Genomic DNA, 15972 nt, shown 5'->3' with positions numbered 1-15972 from the left:
AGAAACTGACAGGCAAGGAAGGATCCCTGCCAAGAATCTTCAGAGGCAGCATGGCCCTCCCACACCTTGATTTTGGACTCCAAGTCTCCAGAATTGTGAGAGAATCTCAGCCTGGCCCAGAAGGCTTCTTTGTGGGGAATGAGAGGAAGGGGGTTGAGAGAGCAGCAGGAATTCACTGAGACCTAAGACTTTGTGTAAAGCATTAGCAAAATCAGTTTGCTTTGGGAAAAGTAGATTTTTTTTTTTTTTTTTTTTGAGACAGAGTCTTGCTCTTTCGCCAGGCTGGAGTGCAGTGGCGTGATCTTGGCTCACTGCAACCTCTGCCTCCCGGGTTCAAGCAATTCCCCCGCCTCAGCCTCCGGAGTAGCTGCGACTACAGGCGCCCGCCACCATGACCCTGTGATCCACCCGCCTCGGCCTCCCAAACTGCTGGGATTACAGGCATGAGCCACCGCGCCTGGCCGGAAAAGTAGATTTCTTAAACACAGAGACTTGCTTTTAATTGTTTTATTACAATTAAAATTACACAAAAGCAAATCGATTCATTTCAATCAAAATAACTCATGTTTACATATTTATAACTGTACAATAAAATACATAAAATGTTTTCATATTTCATACTTCAATCATCTTCTTCTTCCTCTTCATCACTGATCACATACTTCTTATGCTTTTTATTTGCTTTATCATCATCTTCTGCTTTTCTCTTTCCAGAAGGTTCACCTTCCTAAACAGATACAATTTTTACAAATCTACAAGTCAATAAAGAACATTTTTAGGATGGTTTATCAAAAGTAGCTATGAGCTAAATGACCCTCTGACAACTCAAAGTAACGGTTCCTGCAGATTGTGAGGTGTCAGCAACTGTGAGCTAATCTCTCACCGGGAAACCTTTGAACACAGAGCAGGGTGTGCAGGAAACTGGAGACAGGATTTGCCACAGAAGGGGTGGGGCTCTCCTGAGGAAATTCTGCCTGTCTAACCACTGGTCCTGTCAGGATATTCTCACCATGATCAGGTAATTTCTCAAATTTTTTTTCTCTGCCTCCTCAGCATTTCACTTCTTTTCATTATCTAAAATTCAGGATTTTAAAGACTGTTGATTTGGTTTTTTTGGAACAATTTGTTTCAATGCATTAAAAACTCACATCATAAAGGTTTTTAAGAAAATATTTGATGACATTAAAGGGCATCTATAAACAAGTTTCTTCTGTTTAAAATCATTCTGTACAAACATTCTAACAGAAACAAATAGTTTAGGAAGTTATCTAAAAAACATTTTTTACAGATAGAATTTGAACATGTCAGTATCTAAATATCAAATACTGATTAAAACAAACTGACACTAAATGGGATGGGCCGGGCATGATGGCTCATGCCTGTAATCCCAGCACTTTGGGAGGCCAAAGGGGGTGGATCACCTGAGGTCAGGAGTTTGAGACCAGACTGGCCAACATGGCAAAACTCCATCTCTACTAGAAATACAAAAATTAGCCAGGTGTGGTGGCGCGTGCCTGTAATCCCAGCTACTTGAGAGACTGAGGCAGGAGAATCGCTTGAACCCTGGAGGCGAAGGTTGCAGTAAGCTGAGATCGCACCACTATACTCCAGCCTGGGCAACAGAGCAAGCCAGACTCCATCTCAAAAATAAATTAATTAATTAATTAAAATTAAAAATTAAATGGGATGAACAAATGGTTTGAAGGTTGAAGTTAGGGAAAGCCAGACATCTTGCTGCTGTGACCACAGGCTGCTAGATGGAGAATGCAACCTGGTATGCCCACTTTTTTCTGATAGTTCTCATGGCTGGCCTTCTGACAGACAAGATAGCATCTCACACTTGTTTCCTGCCTTATTATCCCAAATACATTCCCACAGACCTGAAAGGCCATAGAATTCAAAGGGGGAAGGTTATGAATCCACAGTAAGGGATTTAGAGAAGTCCTCCTCCTCCATTTACTTCCCAGCTGGCATCAGTGAACTTACCTAAACAGCAATACTGAAAGATGGACCCTGCCCCCAAGAAGGGACAAGAGCCCCTCCTTTCTACTCTGCAGGCTAGAGCAAACCCAAATACTTCTCTCGCAGCCCCACAGGCAAAGAGCACATTCAATCACACTACTTGTCTTTTAATTTTCAAAGGAAAAATCTTATCTTAAACATTTTACATGCAATCGCTATTTTTTGGTAACCTTCCAAGTGAGCCTTGGTGAGTTTGTCTTTTCAGCTCTAAAATCCTTTAATGAGATGAAATTTCAATCACTAAAAGAACTAGCATGGTAATTCTAAAAGATGGTACAGCCTGTCCTAAAGGCCCCTGGACAGCAGCAGCCAGGAGATGGCCAGGGCTCTCCCAAAAAAGTCTCACTGGCACCAGTCCTAATCCATCCTCTGGAGTAAGAAGCTGTGAAATTCTGCTTTAGAAAGCCTGCCAAGGACTGGCCGGGCGCGATGGCTCACACCTGTAATCCCAGCACTTTGGGAGGCCGAGGTGGGCGGATCACGAGGTCAGGAGTTTGAAACCAGCCTGACCAAGACAGTGAAACCGCGTCTCTACTAAAAATACAAAAAATTAGCCAGGCGTGGTGGCGCACGCCTGTAATCCCAGCTACTCAAGAGGCCGAGGCAGGAGAATCACTTGAACCCGGGAGGTGGAGGTTGCAGTGGGCAGAAATCACACCACTGCTCTCCAGCCTGGGCAACACAGGGAGACTCCGTCTCAAAAAAAAAAAAAAAAAAAAAAAAAAAGGTTGGGCGTGATGGCTCACGCCTATAATCCCAGCACTTTGGGAGGCTGAGGCGGGCGGATCACAAGGTCAGGAGTTCAAGGCCAGCCCAGCCAACATGGTGAAACCCCATCTCTACTAAAACTACAAAAAAATTAGCCGGGCGTGATGGCAGGCACCTGTATCCCAGCTACTTGAGAGACTGAGGCAGGCGAATTGCTTAAACCCGGGAGATGGAGGTTGCAGTGAGCTGAGACCACACCACTGCACTCCAGCCTGGGCGACAGAGCAAGACTCCGTCTCAAAAAAAAAAAAAAAGGCCTGCCAGGGACTGACTTCTCTGGCAGCTACACATAAGCACAGAAAAACACAGCAAAGGGAATGGGTGCAGTGGCTCATGCCTGTAAACCCAGGGCTTTGGGAGGCCAAAGTAGGAGGGGATCACTTGAGGCCAAGAGTTTGAGTGAGACCAACCTGGGCAACATGGTAAGACATTTGTCTTTACCAAAAAAAAAAAAAAAATTACTTGCTACAAAAAAAAATTTTTTTAATAAAATAAATAATAAGGCTGCATGTGGTGGCTCATGCCTATAATCCTAGCACTTTGGGAGGCTAAGGCGGGCAAATCACTTGAGGTCAGGAGTTAGAGACCAGCCTGGCCAACATGGTGAAACCCTATCTCTACTAAAAATACAAAAATTAGCCAGGCATGGATTTGGAGGCTGAGGCAGGAGAATCACTTGAACCCAGGAGGCAGAGTTTGCAATGAGCTGAGATCGCGGCGCTGCACTCCAGTCTGGGCAACAGAGCAAGACTCCATCTCAAACAAACAAACAAATAAATAAATAAATAAGCAAGCTAGCCAGCTAGCCAGCCATCACACAGAGCAAAGGTATATAGTTCCTCAGACTCCCAGGACTTAGAAAGGTGAGAGAATCCTTCAGGATGACTTCATTTTGTAAAATTACACATGTGGGATGCTGCCTTACTGAACAGAACTGCAACGGATCCCAGTGTCATATATAAATGCAGTAAATGACAAAAATATTTTTATTAAGTCTAAAAGAAAGCTTACTAATACAGTCATGAATGCAGGTCCCTGTAGATACAGAAAAAGACAGTCCACAGTTATGAAGATAAGGCAGGGTTGTCAAAGGGGAAATGGAGTCTCAAGAGGGAGGGCTGGAGAAAGAGACACAGAGGGGAGGCTGCCTGGCACCACATTCTGACTAATCCTTCACAGAAGGTACCTCTTTTGTCTAAGAGGGTTGGCCTTGATACCTCTCCTTTCCACTGTCTCCATGTTTCTTTCAGCTTGGGTCTTTCCCTTTTCCCGGACTCCTGGAGAACAGAGTACCAGCACACACTTTCTCCCCCTATCTATTTATCTAGATCTTTGAGGTAATTTAGATTTTGTAAAGTTTTAACTACTTAAAAAAATGAGGGAGAATAAAAAGCTCTCCTTTACATTTTTCTTCTTTTTGGTAACTTAGACTCTGTTGGAAAAGGGAAAACAGTATTTCTTGTTCAGCTACTACATATTGTGTTTCAAATCTGTTGTTTATTAATACTGTAATGCAACATTTTTACAAGACAGTGAGTATAAACTCCATTGATCAGATGAGGAAACAGAAATATGAGATGACTGGCCCAAGGCCATACAAGTGGGAAAGGGTAGCACCAAAATCGATGCAGTTCACTCTAATATAGACTGGCCCTTGCCCCCATTTCAAGGCATGCTATGATGATAATGGTGTTCTCTGGACTGGGAACCTGGGGTCTGAAAACTCCCCTTAATCTCAGAGGCATACCCAGGCTCCTGGTGTTTGGGTGGGCTTTAGTGTGCAAAGCACAGAGAGGGACTTAGAACAGGAATGCTCCCATTCCTTCTTCCATTGTAACCCATGACCAGGACTCAAACTAGGGTAACATGAAGAGGCAGTGGCAGGGGTTGAGAGGTCCAGACAGAAGTAAAATTTTTGTTGTCAGGGAAGGAAAGGGAAGAGTGCAGGAAGACCTGAAAGAGAATATTTGGGTAAGGGAGGTAGAGGGTGGTTCCTGTAACAGCTAGGTGGCCATTCCCAAGAGGCATTTTTAAATCAGGCAATATAGGTTTGCAACTGCCCAGCCTAGAAGAAGGCTATCTGTTGGATCACTTAAAAAAAAAAAAAAAATCACTTCTGAGAATACTAGGAATAAACAAACAGAAGTCCCATGACACTTCTCAATTTTCATTCACAGTTTCTACTTGCCAAGAAAAAAATAGCATCTGCTTAGATGAGGACTCACGTTTGCCAACAGTTCAGCACTGTAAATGCATCATTAAGATGTTGCCTCATCTAATTTAAAACAAATATGTTGCAGAACAATAAAACAAATTTTGGCCGGGCGCGGTGGCTCATGCCTGTAATCCCAGCACTTTGAGAGGCCGAGGCGGGTGGATCACCTGATGTCAGGAGTTCGAGACCAGCCTGACCAACATAGCAAAACCCTGTCTCTACTAAAAATACAAAAATTAGCTGGGCATGGTGGCAGGTGCCTACAATCCCAACTACTAGGAAGGCTGAGGCAGGAGAATTGCTTGAACCCAGGAGGTGGAGGTTGCAGTGAGCCAAGATGGCACCACTGCAATCCAGCCTGGGCAAAGGAGACTTTGTCTCAAAAAAAAAAAGAAAAAAACCAACAAACAAATTTTGTCTAGTGCCAGGCACAGTGGCTCACGCCTATAATCCCAGCACTTTGGGTGGTCAAAGTGGGAGGATCCCTTGAGCTCAGGAGTTTGAGACCAGCTTGGGCAACAAAGTGAGACCCTCTGTGTATAAAAAATAGTGAGCGCGGTGGCTCACGCCTGTAATCCCAGCACTTTGGGAGACCAATGCGGGCAGATCACGAGGTCAGGAGTTCGAGACCAGCCTGGCCAACATAGTGAAACCCCATGTCTACTAAAAATACAAAAAATTAGCCGGGCGTGGTGGCGGGCACCTGTAATCCCAGCTACTCGGGAGGCTGAGGCAGGAGAATCGCTTGAACTCGGGAGGCGGAAGTTGCAGTGAGCCAAGATCGCGCCACTGCACTCCAGCCTGGGCGACAGTGCGAAAATCTATCTCAAAAATAAATAAATAAATAAATAAAATAAATTTAAAAATAGGCTAGGCACGGTGGCTCATGCCTGTAATCCCAGCAGTTTGGGAGGCCGAGGTGGGTGAATCACAAGGTCAGGAGTTCGAGACCAGCCTGGCCAACACGGTGAAACCCCGTCTCTACTAAAAGTACAAAAATTAGCCAGGCATGGTGGCATGCACCTGTAATCCCAGCTACTTGGGAGGCTGAGGCAGGAGAATCGCTTAAACCTGGGAGGTGGAGGTGGCAGTGAGCCGAGATCGCGCCACCGCACCCCTGCCTGGGCAACAGAGTGAGACCCTGTCTCAAAAAAAAAAGAAAGAAAGGCATGATAATGTATTATCAAGAGAGAATATCAATAAAGTGACAGAAATGATAAAAAAAAAAAAAAAAAAAGGCGGGGGGGGACCAAATGGGAATTCTTACACTGAAAGGGTAACTGAAATGAAATGTGACCAGAACGGCACAATAGTACATTTGAACTAGGATCAGCAGACTTGATGATGGATTGACAGAGATTATGCAATCTGAAGAACGGAGAAAACAGAATGAAGAAAAATGAATAGAGTCCCAGAGAAATGCGAGACACCACTAAACACACCAACATACGCCCAATAGGAACGGCAGGAGAGGACGGAAAACAGCAGAAAAAATATTAAATGAAACAATGACTGAAAACTTCCCAGATTTGTTGAAAAACATTACCCTACACATCCAAGAAGCTCAACAAATTGCAAGTAGAATAAATGCAGAGAACCACATGCAGATACATCACAGTAAAAATGCTGAAAGACAGAAAACTTACTGAAAGCAGCTAGAGAAAAATGACTTGTCACATACAAGGGAATCTCAAGACGATAAAGAGCTGGCTTCTCATCAGAACAATGGAAGGCAGAAGGCAGAGGATGGCATATTCAAAGTGCCAAAAGAAATCACCATTAGAAAGCTCATTTTTCAATAATAATAATGGAAGCCAAAAATCTCCTGAAAGAAAATTGCCCTAAAATTGCACAACCACTGAAAATGTTTCAAGAGGGTAAAATAAATTTCAGATAAAGATACCAAGGAAGAAATAGGAATTTCAGCTACATAGCTTTACAAAGGTAGCAGTTAGGGTAAAGGATAGAAATAAGAATTTTGTTTTAATTAGTTATAATTTTTAATTGCTAATAATCATGCTGTCTGGCACATTACTGATTTATTCCTGAATGATACACTTAAAGGAAGTCCTTATCTTAGAGAGTAGGTGTACTTGTCAGAGAACAAACTGAAATGGTCAACAATCTGTTTCCATGTGCCTTTTAAAAATTCCAATTTCATCACATTTTGAAATAGTAATGATATCTTTATAATATAAATATATATTTATATACTTTTCATATATACTATGTGTAATAAAACTTTATATTAATTTATACACATGATATAAAATTTTAATTTTACAGCAACGCTGAGAGAAAAATGAGGTTCAGAAGAGCCAGACATTTAAGATAAAAGATTTCAGTGGTAGAAGCAGGATTGCCAACCTAGGTAGGCTTTTAAGACTCCAAAGCCTCTACTCTCTCAGCTCTGCTATGCTACCTTGATCTATAGATACCTGGGAAACAGGTAAGGCCATTATTTCACAGGCACAATCAACATACTCTCAACAAAGCAGTCAGTGATCCTACTAAGAGTTAAATCATATCTTCTCTCCTCTGCTGAAAACTTCCAATGAAAACCACTCAGAATAAAAAACCAAAATAAAACAGTCCATCGCGGTGGCTTATGCCCGTAATCCCAGCACTTTGGGAAGTTGAGGCAGGCACACTGCTTGAGCCCAGGAATTCGGGACCAGCTTGGACAATATGCTGAAACCCCATCTCTACAAAAAAATACAAAAAAAAAAAAAAAGCCTTACAAATAGTGTGAGGCCCTAGGTGATCTGGCCCTATCATATTTCTGCCCTCTTCCTCTCACTCACAAGGCTCCAGCTTCAGCCTCTGTGCTTTCTTCACACATGCCAGGCAGGTTCCCACCTCAGGGCCTTTGCACTAACTAATTCTGCATGCAACACTCTCCAGAGAGCTGAACAGTTCACTGTCACTACCTTCAGACGTTTACTCAAAGATCACCATTCCAGTGAGAGCTTCCCTGAACAGCATTTCTAAAAGTATAACATCCCAACTCCCAAGACCCCCCAGAGCATTCTCTATGTTGCTTTCCTGCATAATTTGTCTCCTTATCACTTTTCACCATCTGTTATACCATATATAGTATTTTACTTTACATAGTATTTCACTGGTATAATGAAAACTTTAAATTTCTCAGTATCTCCACATCACCCAGTGGGCTGTTAAATACTCACTGGGGTGTTAAGAAAAAGAGGCCAGGAGTGGTGGCTCACGCCTGTAATTCCAGCATTTTGGGAGGCTGAGGTGGGCAGATCACAAGGTCAGGAGATCGAGACCATCCTAGCTAACATGGTGAAACCCCATCTCTAATAAAAATACAAAAAATTAGCCGGGCATGGTAGCAGGCGCCTGTAGTCCCAGCTACTTGGGAGGCTGAGGCAGGAGAATGGCATGAACCCAGGAGGCGGAGCTTGCAGTGAACCAAGATCGCGCCACTGCACTCCAGCCTGGGCAACAGAGCGAGTCTCTGTCTTAAAAAAAAGAAAAAGAAAAAGAAAAATTCTCAGGGCCTATTCTCTTATAATATGAAAAGGATGCTGTTTAAAAATAAGATAAAATATTTTTAAATTATCTTGAAATAATTTATGTCAATAGTAAATGAAAATTTATTTCAATTTATTAAATTACTCAATACAATTTCAAATACTTTTTTTTTTGAGATGGAGTTTTACTCCTGTTGCCCAGGCTGGAGCGCAATGGCGCAATCTCGGCTCACTGCAACTTCCACCTCCCAGGTTCAGGCAATTCTCCTGCCTCAGTCTCCCGAGGCTGAGAGTAGCTGGGATTACAGGCATGTGCCACCACGCCCTGCTAATTTGTATTTTTAGTAGATACAAGGTTTCTCCATGTTGGTCAGGCTAGTCTCGAACTCCCAACCTCAGGTGATCCACCCGCCTTGGCCTCCCAAAGTGCTGGGATTACAGCCGTGAGCCACTGCGCCCGGCCAAATACTGTTTCATCTAAATAAAAAGAAAATAGGTTTTCCCAACACAAGAATGAATTATTTTCTTTTTTTTTTTTTTTGAGACAGGGTCTCACTCTGTTGCCTAAGCTGGAGTGCAGTGGTGCAATCATGTCTCACTGCAGCCTCAAGCAATCCTCCCATCTCAAGCAATCCTCCCGCCTCAAGACTCTGGTAGCTGAGACTACAGGCACGCACCACTACATCCAGCTAATTTTTGTATTTTTTGGAGAGATGGGGTCTCCCTATGTTGCCCAGTCTAGTCTCAAACTCCTGAGTTCAAGCAATCTGCCTGCCTAGGCCTCCCAAAATACTGGGATTACAGGCATGAGCCACTGCATCCAACCAAGAATGAATTATTTTCCTAATTAAAAAAAAAAAATACTGAGAATTTTTACAAAAAGGAGATACACCCTCTGGTCTAACACACTGAATGATCTGTCATTCTCTCTTGGATTAGCCTTGGTATGTCAGGGACCTGCACCTTTTCTTCCAGGCCTTTCCATCTATCCGGAGTGACCTACCAGAGACAGGACAGTTTGACCAGCAAGCTTCTGATCACTCTTCAACACCCAGCAAGAAGTCTTATCCTCCACGCAGCCTTCTAAGACCTCTCTAAGCACAGGTATCAGACCCTCCTCTGGATCACTCTGTCTTGTTACTGCATTTATCTCACTGGATTTCAGTGAAGTGTGTAGACAACTAATTTATGCCTGCCTGATCTGTGAGCTCTTCATTCAAAGCAGTTGGCTCCTGAGTACAGGATAAACCCCTAGAATTGAATAAATTTGGTCTTACCTCATCACTGGTAAGTTTCTTTGCTTTGAGTAATCTTTGAGCCTTATCTTCTTCTGATCCCTCATCACTGTCTGATGAATAGATTCTGGCTCGTTCCTCTGAAAGCAAAAGTATAGATTGTGAGTGACCTTTTTTTTTTCTGAGACAAGGTCTTGCTTTGAGGCCCAGGCTGGAGTGCAGTGGCACAATCATGGCTCACTGCAGCCTTGACCTCCTGGGCTTAGGTGATCCTCCTGCCTCAGCCTCCCAAGGAGGTGGGACCACAGGTGTGCACTACCTACCCATGCCCAGCTGATTTTTTTTTCTTTTTAGTGGAGATGAAGTCTTGCCATGTTGCCCAGGCTGGTCTTGAACTCCTAGAATCAAGCAATCCTCCTTCTTCAGCCTCCTAAAGTGCTGGGATTATAGGCGTGAGCCACTGTGTCCAACTGTGAGTAACTTTCAAAGACAGTGACCTATTCATTCTTAAATGTTTTCTTCTGATAAATATCTCTAGTTCTCTCTGTATATTTCCTCCCAGGGGAACCAAATAATTTTAAAGTTTTTGATTTAAAGATAAGTATAAATTTTAGATATGTTGAAATGAAGCAGACTTACCCTCTCAAAACACAAAAACCTGACCACTTTTAAAGATCAAAAAGGCTTGTGTGCAAGGTGTCTAAAGAGGCAAGATACCCTACTCTTCCGAAGTCAACTATTAAAGCCTGAGACATTCTTCCACCAGTAGCAGTTAATTCCAAAATGAGTCTGAAGGTAAAGCAAGAAAGTGGTTTCCTGGTCCTGTAAAGACCGTTTGTTGCCAGGCAGACCTTTCAAAGAGAGATGTAGAGGGGCGCCCATCTGCTCCACTGCCCAAGCCCAGGTGAACCTCTGGGTGGAATAAGAGCCGAGGACTTTAGACTAAGCCCCTCCCCTCAAAACCCAAAGCCTTCCCTTTGTCCTCACTCCTTGCCTATCTGATTACTGTATGGAACTGAGCACTACTAGACTCATGTGCTAGATTTTTAATCTCTGGTGACTTGAATGTTACATACCTCTCTCTCTCAAAGCATCCTTGGATTTTTAAAATTTTTATTTAATTTTTGTGTGGTTTATTTCCACACAATTGAATCTTTTTCTATGGGAAATCAGCATTGACAAAAAAGAAAGGGTCTCTGTACTGTGGAAATCAGCACTGACAAAAAAGAAAGGGTCTCTGTACTGTGGTCCCCAAATAAATAATAGGTAGGTAATATGTAACAGGTCACCAGACCAAATGCAGTCACTATAAAAGGAAAAATGAGTTTCATGGGACAGTCAGAGAAAAATAAATTTGGGTGTTTTAAAAATTCACTTGTTATATGCCAGGCTCTGGGCTAAATACTTTAAATGTATTATATTATGTAATCTTCAAAACAACCTTATGTTCTAACTACCATTATTAATAGGTTGTTTTTGTCACAATGAGGTGACAGAAGTTAAGGGAGACTATGTAACTCTTCAAGTTATACAACTAAAAAGTGGCAGGACTCAGATGAGAGCGGGCAGGGTCAGGAGGCCAGCCAGGTCTGCTTAGTTCACTTTTCAGCATGTCATCTTGCTACTGGCTTGGGGGAACCCCTGGGTAAGAACCAGGTGGATGCAGAGTCACGGCTGGGACAGATGTCTCGGAAGTCAGATCTTGGTTTAAGAACTGACCAGTTAGCAACTACGTGCCTTTGGGCGAGTTAGTCAACCTCTCAAAGTCTCAGTTTCCTCAATAAGAATAAGGAAATAAGAGCAACTAGATCACAACGTTGTTATGGGATCAAATAGGATGCATGTCAAGTGTTGAGCATTTGCCTGAAATTCAGTATGTGTGGAAAAAACGTTAACCATCAGTGATACCTGCGAAAGGAGGAAATGCAAAAGAAAATCTAAGAGAAATGTAGAAGAAGAATGAAAGAAAATATCACATAATTTCTGAATAGTTTAATTTCTTGATTCCCGATTAGGTAATAAAAAAGGTTGACAAAAGTTCCAATATAACTGGCAAATTCTCAAGTCAGAAAGCAAAAGCTCAAGGGATAAAACCCAAAGTAGGAACAACAGCAGTTCCTACCTTTCAAGCTCACCTGAATGAACTAGGTCACTCATGACAACTGGTTCTTTAAAAATAAAATGTCCGGGCCAGCCACACTGGCTCACGCCTGTAATCCCAGTACTTTGGGAGGCCAAGGCGGGCAGATCACTTGAGGTCAGGAGTTTGAGACCAGCCTGGCCAACATGGTGAAACCCCGTCTCTACTAAAAATACAAAAATTAGCCAGGTGTGGTGGCGCACACCTGTAATCCCAGCTACTCGGGAGGCTGAGGCAGGAGAATCACTTGAACCCGGGGGGCAGAGGTTGCAGTGAGCTGAGATCATACCACTGCATTCCAGCCTGGGTGACAGAGCGAGACTCCATCTCAAAAAAAAAAAAAAAAGTCCAGTGACTTGACAGTCGGATTACATCCAATGCCAAGATGAAGTCCAGAATCCCAAAATGATGAAATGTAATTTCCATACATGACTCACCTCGAATGCCCCCTTTGTATCGGTTTTTAATGGCAGCCAAGCTGATGGACTCCTCGCCTTCCTCCTCCTCATCGTATCTATCAGGTTCCAGGTAACTGGCGCTCAGCCCCCGCTGGTGCTGTTTCTCTCTCATTCGGCGCTGCTGAGATTCCCTACGTATGGAAGCCCTCAAACGTTCTTCTTCTTTCTGTAAAGAAGCAAATAACCTCTTTAACCTAAAAAGGAGCTACTTTTGTGCCCACTTGAACCCACTTTTATCACAAATAGCATGTGATGTCTGGTCCAGATAACAGCTGTCCCGTGTGTGTTCCCCATCACACCTCTGTGGCTCCACATGGACCCTCTGGTTTGGTTTGCAGGAGTGAAGGCAACACAAGGGTAAAGCGGCAGAAGGGAGCCCTGACACTAACCGGCCCAACTGGCATTGGCACAGGTGTGTCCTCGGGAGCCGTGCTGCTGTTCTGTGCTGTCACTTAACCCAGAGAGAAGCAACCCACCTGAGAAACCCCATTCATGCCCAGCAGAAACCTAAACTGACTCCCTGGGGCAGCAGTGGCTGTTCCTGTTCATCCCTGAACCACAGACAACTGATCTGCCCCAGCTCTACCAAACTCCCATTGTTCCCAGATATTCTGGTCCCAGCCCCTCAGCCCCTCAACCCAGAGAGCTCCTCACGGCTCCTGATGACAGGTTGGGAAGCATCCTAGAGCCACAAGGCAGAGCTTTCATTTCCTTTGCACTGCCTGGCATTCTGCACCTTGATGTTAAACCAGGTTGGGGGTAGGGGTGGTGTTGGAGTAGGTTTCAGGGATATGCTGGGATTTCTTTGAAGGTCTTCCTCATCCAGTTGCTCTGTATTATCATATACAACTCCCATTATATTGCTAGAAATTCTATGGAACAGATTGTTTTAATAGTATGTGGCTGTACGAAGGTTAGAGTAAAAATCACTCTCAGTAGTACAGGGACTAAGAACAAACCAGCTGACTCCTTGTCTACATTTTCACAGGAGCTGGGGACATGGAGGAGGGTGTGGGGTGATGCTCAAAGTGGTTCAAGAGCTTCTCCAGTAATGCTGAAACTGGAATCTGCAGGTTCCTCCAGCTCCCTTAGCCTGTACAGAAAAGGTGGGGAAATGGAACAAGCCCAGCTCCAAAGCAAATGCCCCTATATACCACTCGGTTAGGTACTGCTATGAGATCTGGTTTAATCTGTCTCCATGAACAAATACAGGATGGAGGAAAAAGCAAGGGCTCAGAGTCAAACCTTCAGCAGAGCCTGACCATAAGATTTGTAAGAAAGGCCCTGAGGCAACTGGACTGTCTTAGCCTCACCATGCCCTGCTTCACTAAACAACGTAATCACAAGAGGCAGGGTGGGCAAAGGCCAAAATCTAGTAAGGATTAGAGAAGATGGAGAGGAGAAATGATGAGCCTGTACCACTGCATATGGCTTCTCAAATCAAGTGCTGCAGGAAAGGCTAATGGCCAATATGAGCACATGCTCTATCGATTAGGTACAATGCCCCAAATAAACTTGTGCCTAATTAACAGCTGGGTCAAATTTGAAACTATACTAGGTAGAATGTTACAAATTGACCTTAAAAACTCATAAGCTCATCTTATTCTTTACCAGAGTCTACTTTAGGCACTCTCTCATTCAAACTCCTGGTCTATTCTCTTACACTACTCTCTAGTATCTCCACTGACTTCTGACATGGATTCTAAACCACACATAGATGACTTAATGAAATTTGAACTTATACATGAAAATTCAGATATTTCAATCACCGGTTTGTTGCTGAACTCTCAGGGCCTGGTGAAGAGAGAACCTGAGCCCTGTGTCTGTTTTACTATCATTGCCATGTCACCCATTGTTTGGCAAATGCTGAGGAAATGAATCCAGCTCCCTATTCATGTCAGTTGGAAGAGGAAAAGGTGGGCCAATAAGAGATGATGAACAAGCATTTTGGGAAATACTTGCCTAATATACCAAAGAATCCCAGGATAAGGCTTAGCAAACATACCTTAATCATTTCTGTGCGTTGGCATTCAGGATCACGACCAGCCATTGGCAAGATTCTAATCTTCTGTGTCTTTGAACACCTATCTGCAAGCGACAGAGTCATCTTTCTATGTGTGGCACTGTCCGTAGAGTGAGGTCTGCCAGGAAATAAACAAAGAGCATCTCACTGTTTACCAAATACATTTGTGAGCCAGTGATACCCACGTCACAGAAGTAAGAGCCCAGTGACCATTTCCTAGTCACCTGAAAAAAAAGGCAGAGACACTCGACTGAATATACCAAGGTGGAAGATTGTGAGTTTTCATTCTGTGGCTCACTGAGATGTTCTTATTCCACAAATGAAAAACAGAAGGTTGGAGTAAAAAAGATTGTATGGCATGATCACCTTCTAGAAGCAATAAATGGATACGCTCAAGCAGCATTAATTAGATACAGGTTGGTGCCAAAGTAATTGCGGTTTTTGCCATTACTTTTAATTAATATTATTATTAATATAATTATCCTATTATATAGATTTAGGAAACTGAGGCAAAAAGAGATTAAGAAAGTGGCACAAAGTGGAAATGGAATTCAAATATGAGTCTGATTCCAAAGCCTGTATGTTGACCTTTATGATTTCAAAAAGCTAAATCATAACCAACATTATTGTGCCCCCTCTAAAGATAAGCATTGCCCAAAGAGGATGGTCTGCTTATAATCAAGAAAGAGAAGCATGAACATCTCAGTGCAGCACCTACTCAGTCTAGAGAAGGAAAGTGCCCTCACCAGCTGAGTATTCCAGTCCTCTTGGGAGACACACCTCTGCAGTGGTATTAGATGCCGGGGCCTACAGCACTGAGATGGCCCGTCTCACACTGACCAACTCACTGGCTTTCCTTCGATTGCATGCACAACAACAACCTCTAGTTATCATTAGTCTCCCAGGTCAATTTTACCAAAAACAAAGGACACACTGGCTAGCAGACACACGTATTTTAGGCCTCTTGGCAGTTATAATAACCACTGGAATTAAATACATTGACATTCTGGTTTACCTAACAGTCTCTTGTAAGTCTAGTTAGCATGACCTGGTTCCCTAAGAAATAGCAACTTTTAGTATATTTGACAAAATAACCTCTGAACCTTCAGAACTATGCACAAGATCTTGGTTCTTGCTGAATCATACCATGGGGTTACATCAATCAGGTGGCAGGCATTACAGAAACATCTGTGTTTCACTGCTTTTACCATAAGAAATAATACATAATAATAATAATAACAGTTACCTGAAGGTGAGTTTCGTTTTAAAGACCGCTTGTCCCTGTAGACCAGTACCTTGTCTTATAAAAAGATGATTGTGGTCGCCTTGCAGTGGGGCTTTGTACACATCAAACACTTCATTGCCTAAATGCAGGGACATGCTGGAAAGAGAAACATTTCATATACTAAAGTCATAAAGCTTTCACTCTATCATCTTACTTCACTTAAAGGTGATTCAGGCTGGGCACAGTGGCCACACGTGTAATCCCAGCACTTTGGGAGACCGAGGCAGGTGGATCACGAGGTCAGGAGTTTGAGACAAGGCTGGCCAACATGGTGAAACCCCATCTCTAGTAAAAATACAAAAATCAGCTGGGCATGGAGGCGCACCCCT

The 15972-nt window shown here is 43.2% G+C and overlaps 1 protein-coding gene across 7 annotated transcripts in view; it reads right to left on the bottom strand.

Moving 5' to 3' along the window:
* Window positions 1-492: 492 nt before the first annotated feature.
* LEO1 (LEO1 homolog, Paf1/RNA polymerase II complex component) overlaps window positions 493-15972 on the bottom strand; it is a 39595-nt gene continuing 24115 nt past the window's right edge. For 4 of the 7 annotated variants that reach the window (XM_055279155.2, XM_055279156.2, XM_055279154.2 and 1 more), the window contains 5 exons: window positions 15605-15739; window positions 14341-14476; window positions 12315-12501; window positions 9780-9877; window positions 493-727 (listed from right to left, as the gene is read on the bottom strand). In XM_055279155.2, coding sequence (XP_055135130.2) covers window positions 623-727; window positions 9780-9877; window positions 12315-12501; window positions 14341-14476; window positions 15605-15739 — 661 coding nt within the window. In that variant the 3' untranslated portion in view covers window positions 493-622. Of the gene's footprint in view, window positions 753-3804; window positions 4068-9779; window positions 9878-12314; window positions 12502-14340; window positions 14477-15604; window positions 15740-15972 lie in introns of those variants that run through there. The other 3 variants (XM_063640685.1, XM_063640684.1, XM_055279153.2) reach the window with 2 other exon arrangements.

This window comes from Symphalangus syndactylus, chromosome 5 (assembly GCF_028878055.3).
Source record: "Symphalangus syndactylus isolate Jambi chromosome 5, NHGRI_mSymSyn1-v2.1_pri, whole genome shotgun sequence".
Lineage (NCBI taxonomy): Eukaryota > Metazoa > Chordata > Mammalia > Primates > Hylobatidae > Symphalangus > Symphalangus syndactylus.
Note: the sequence above shows the minus strand (reverse complement) of the source record. Positions and strands in the feature narration are given on the sequence as shown.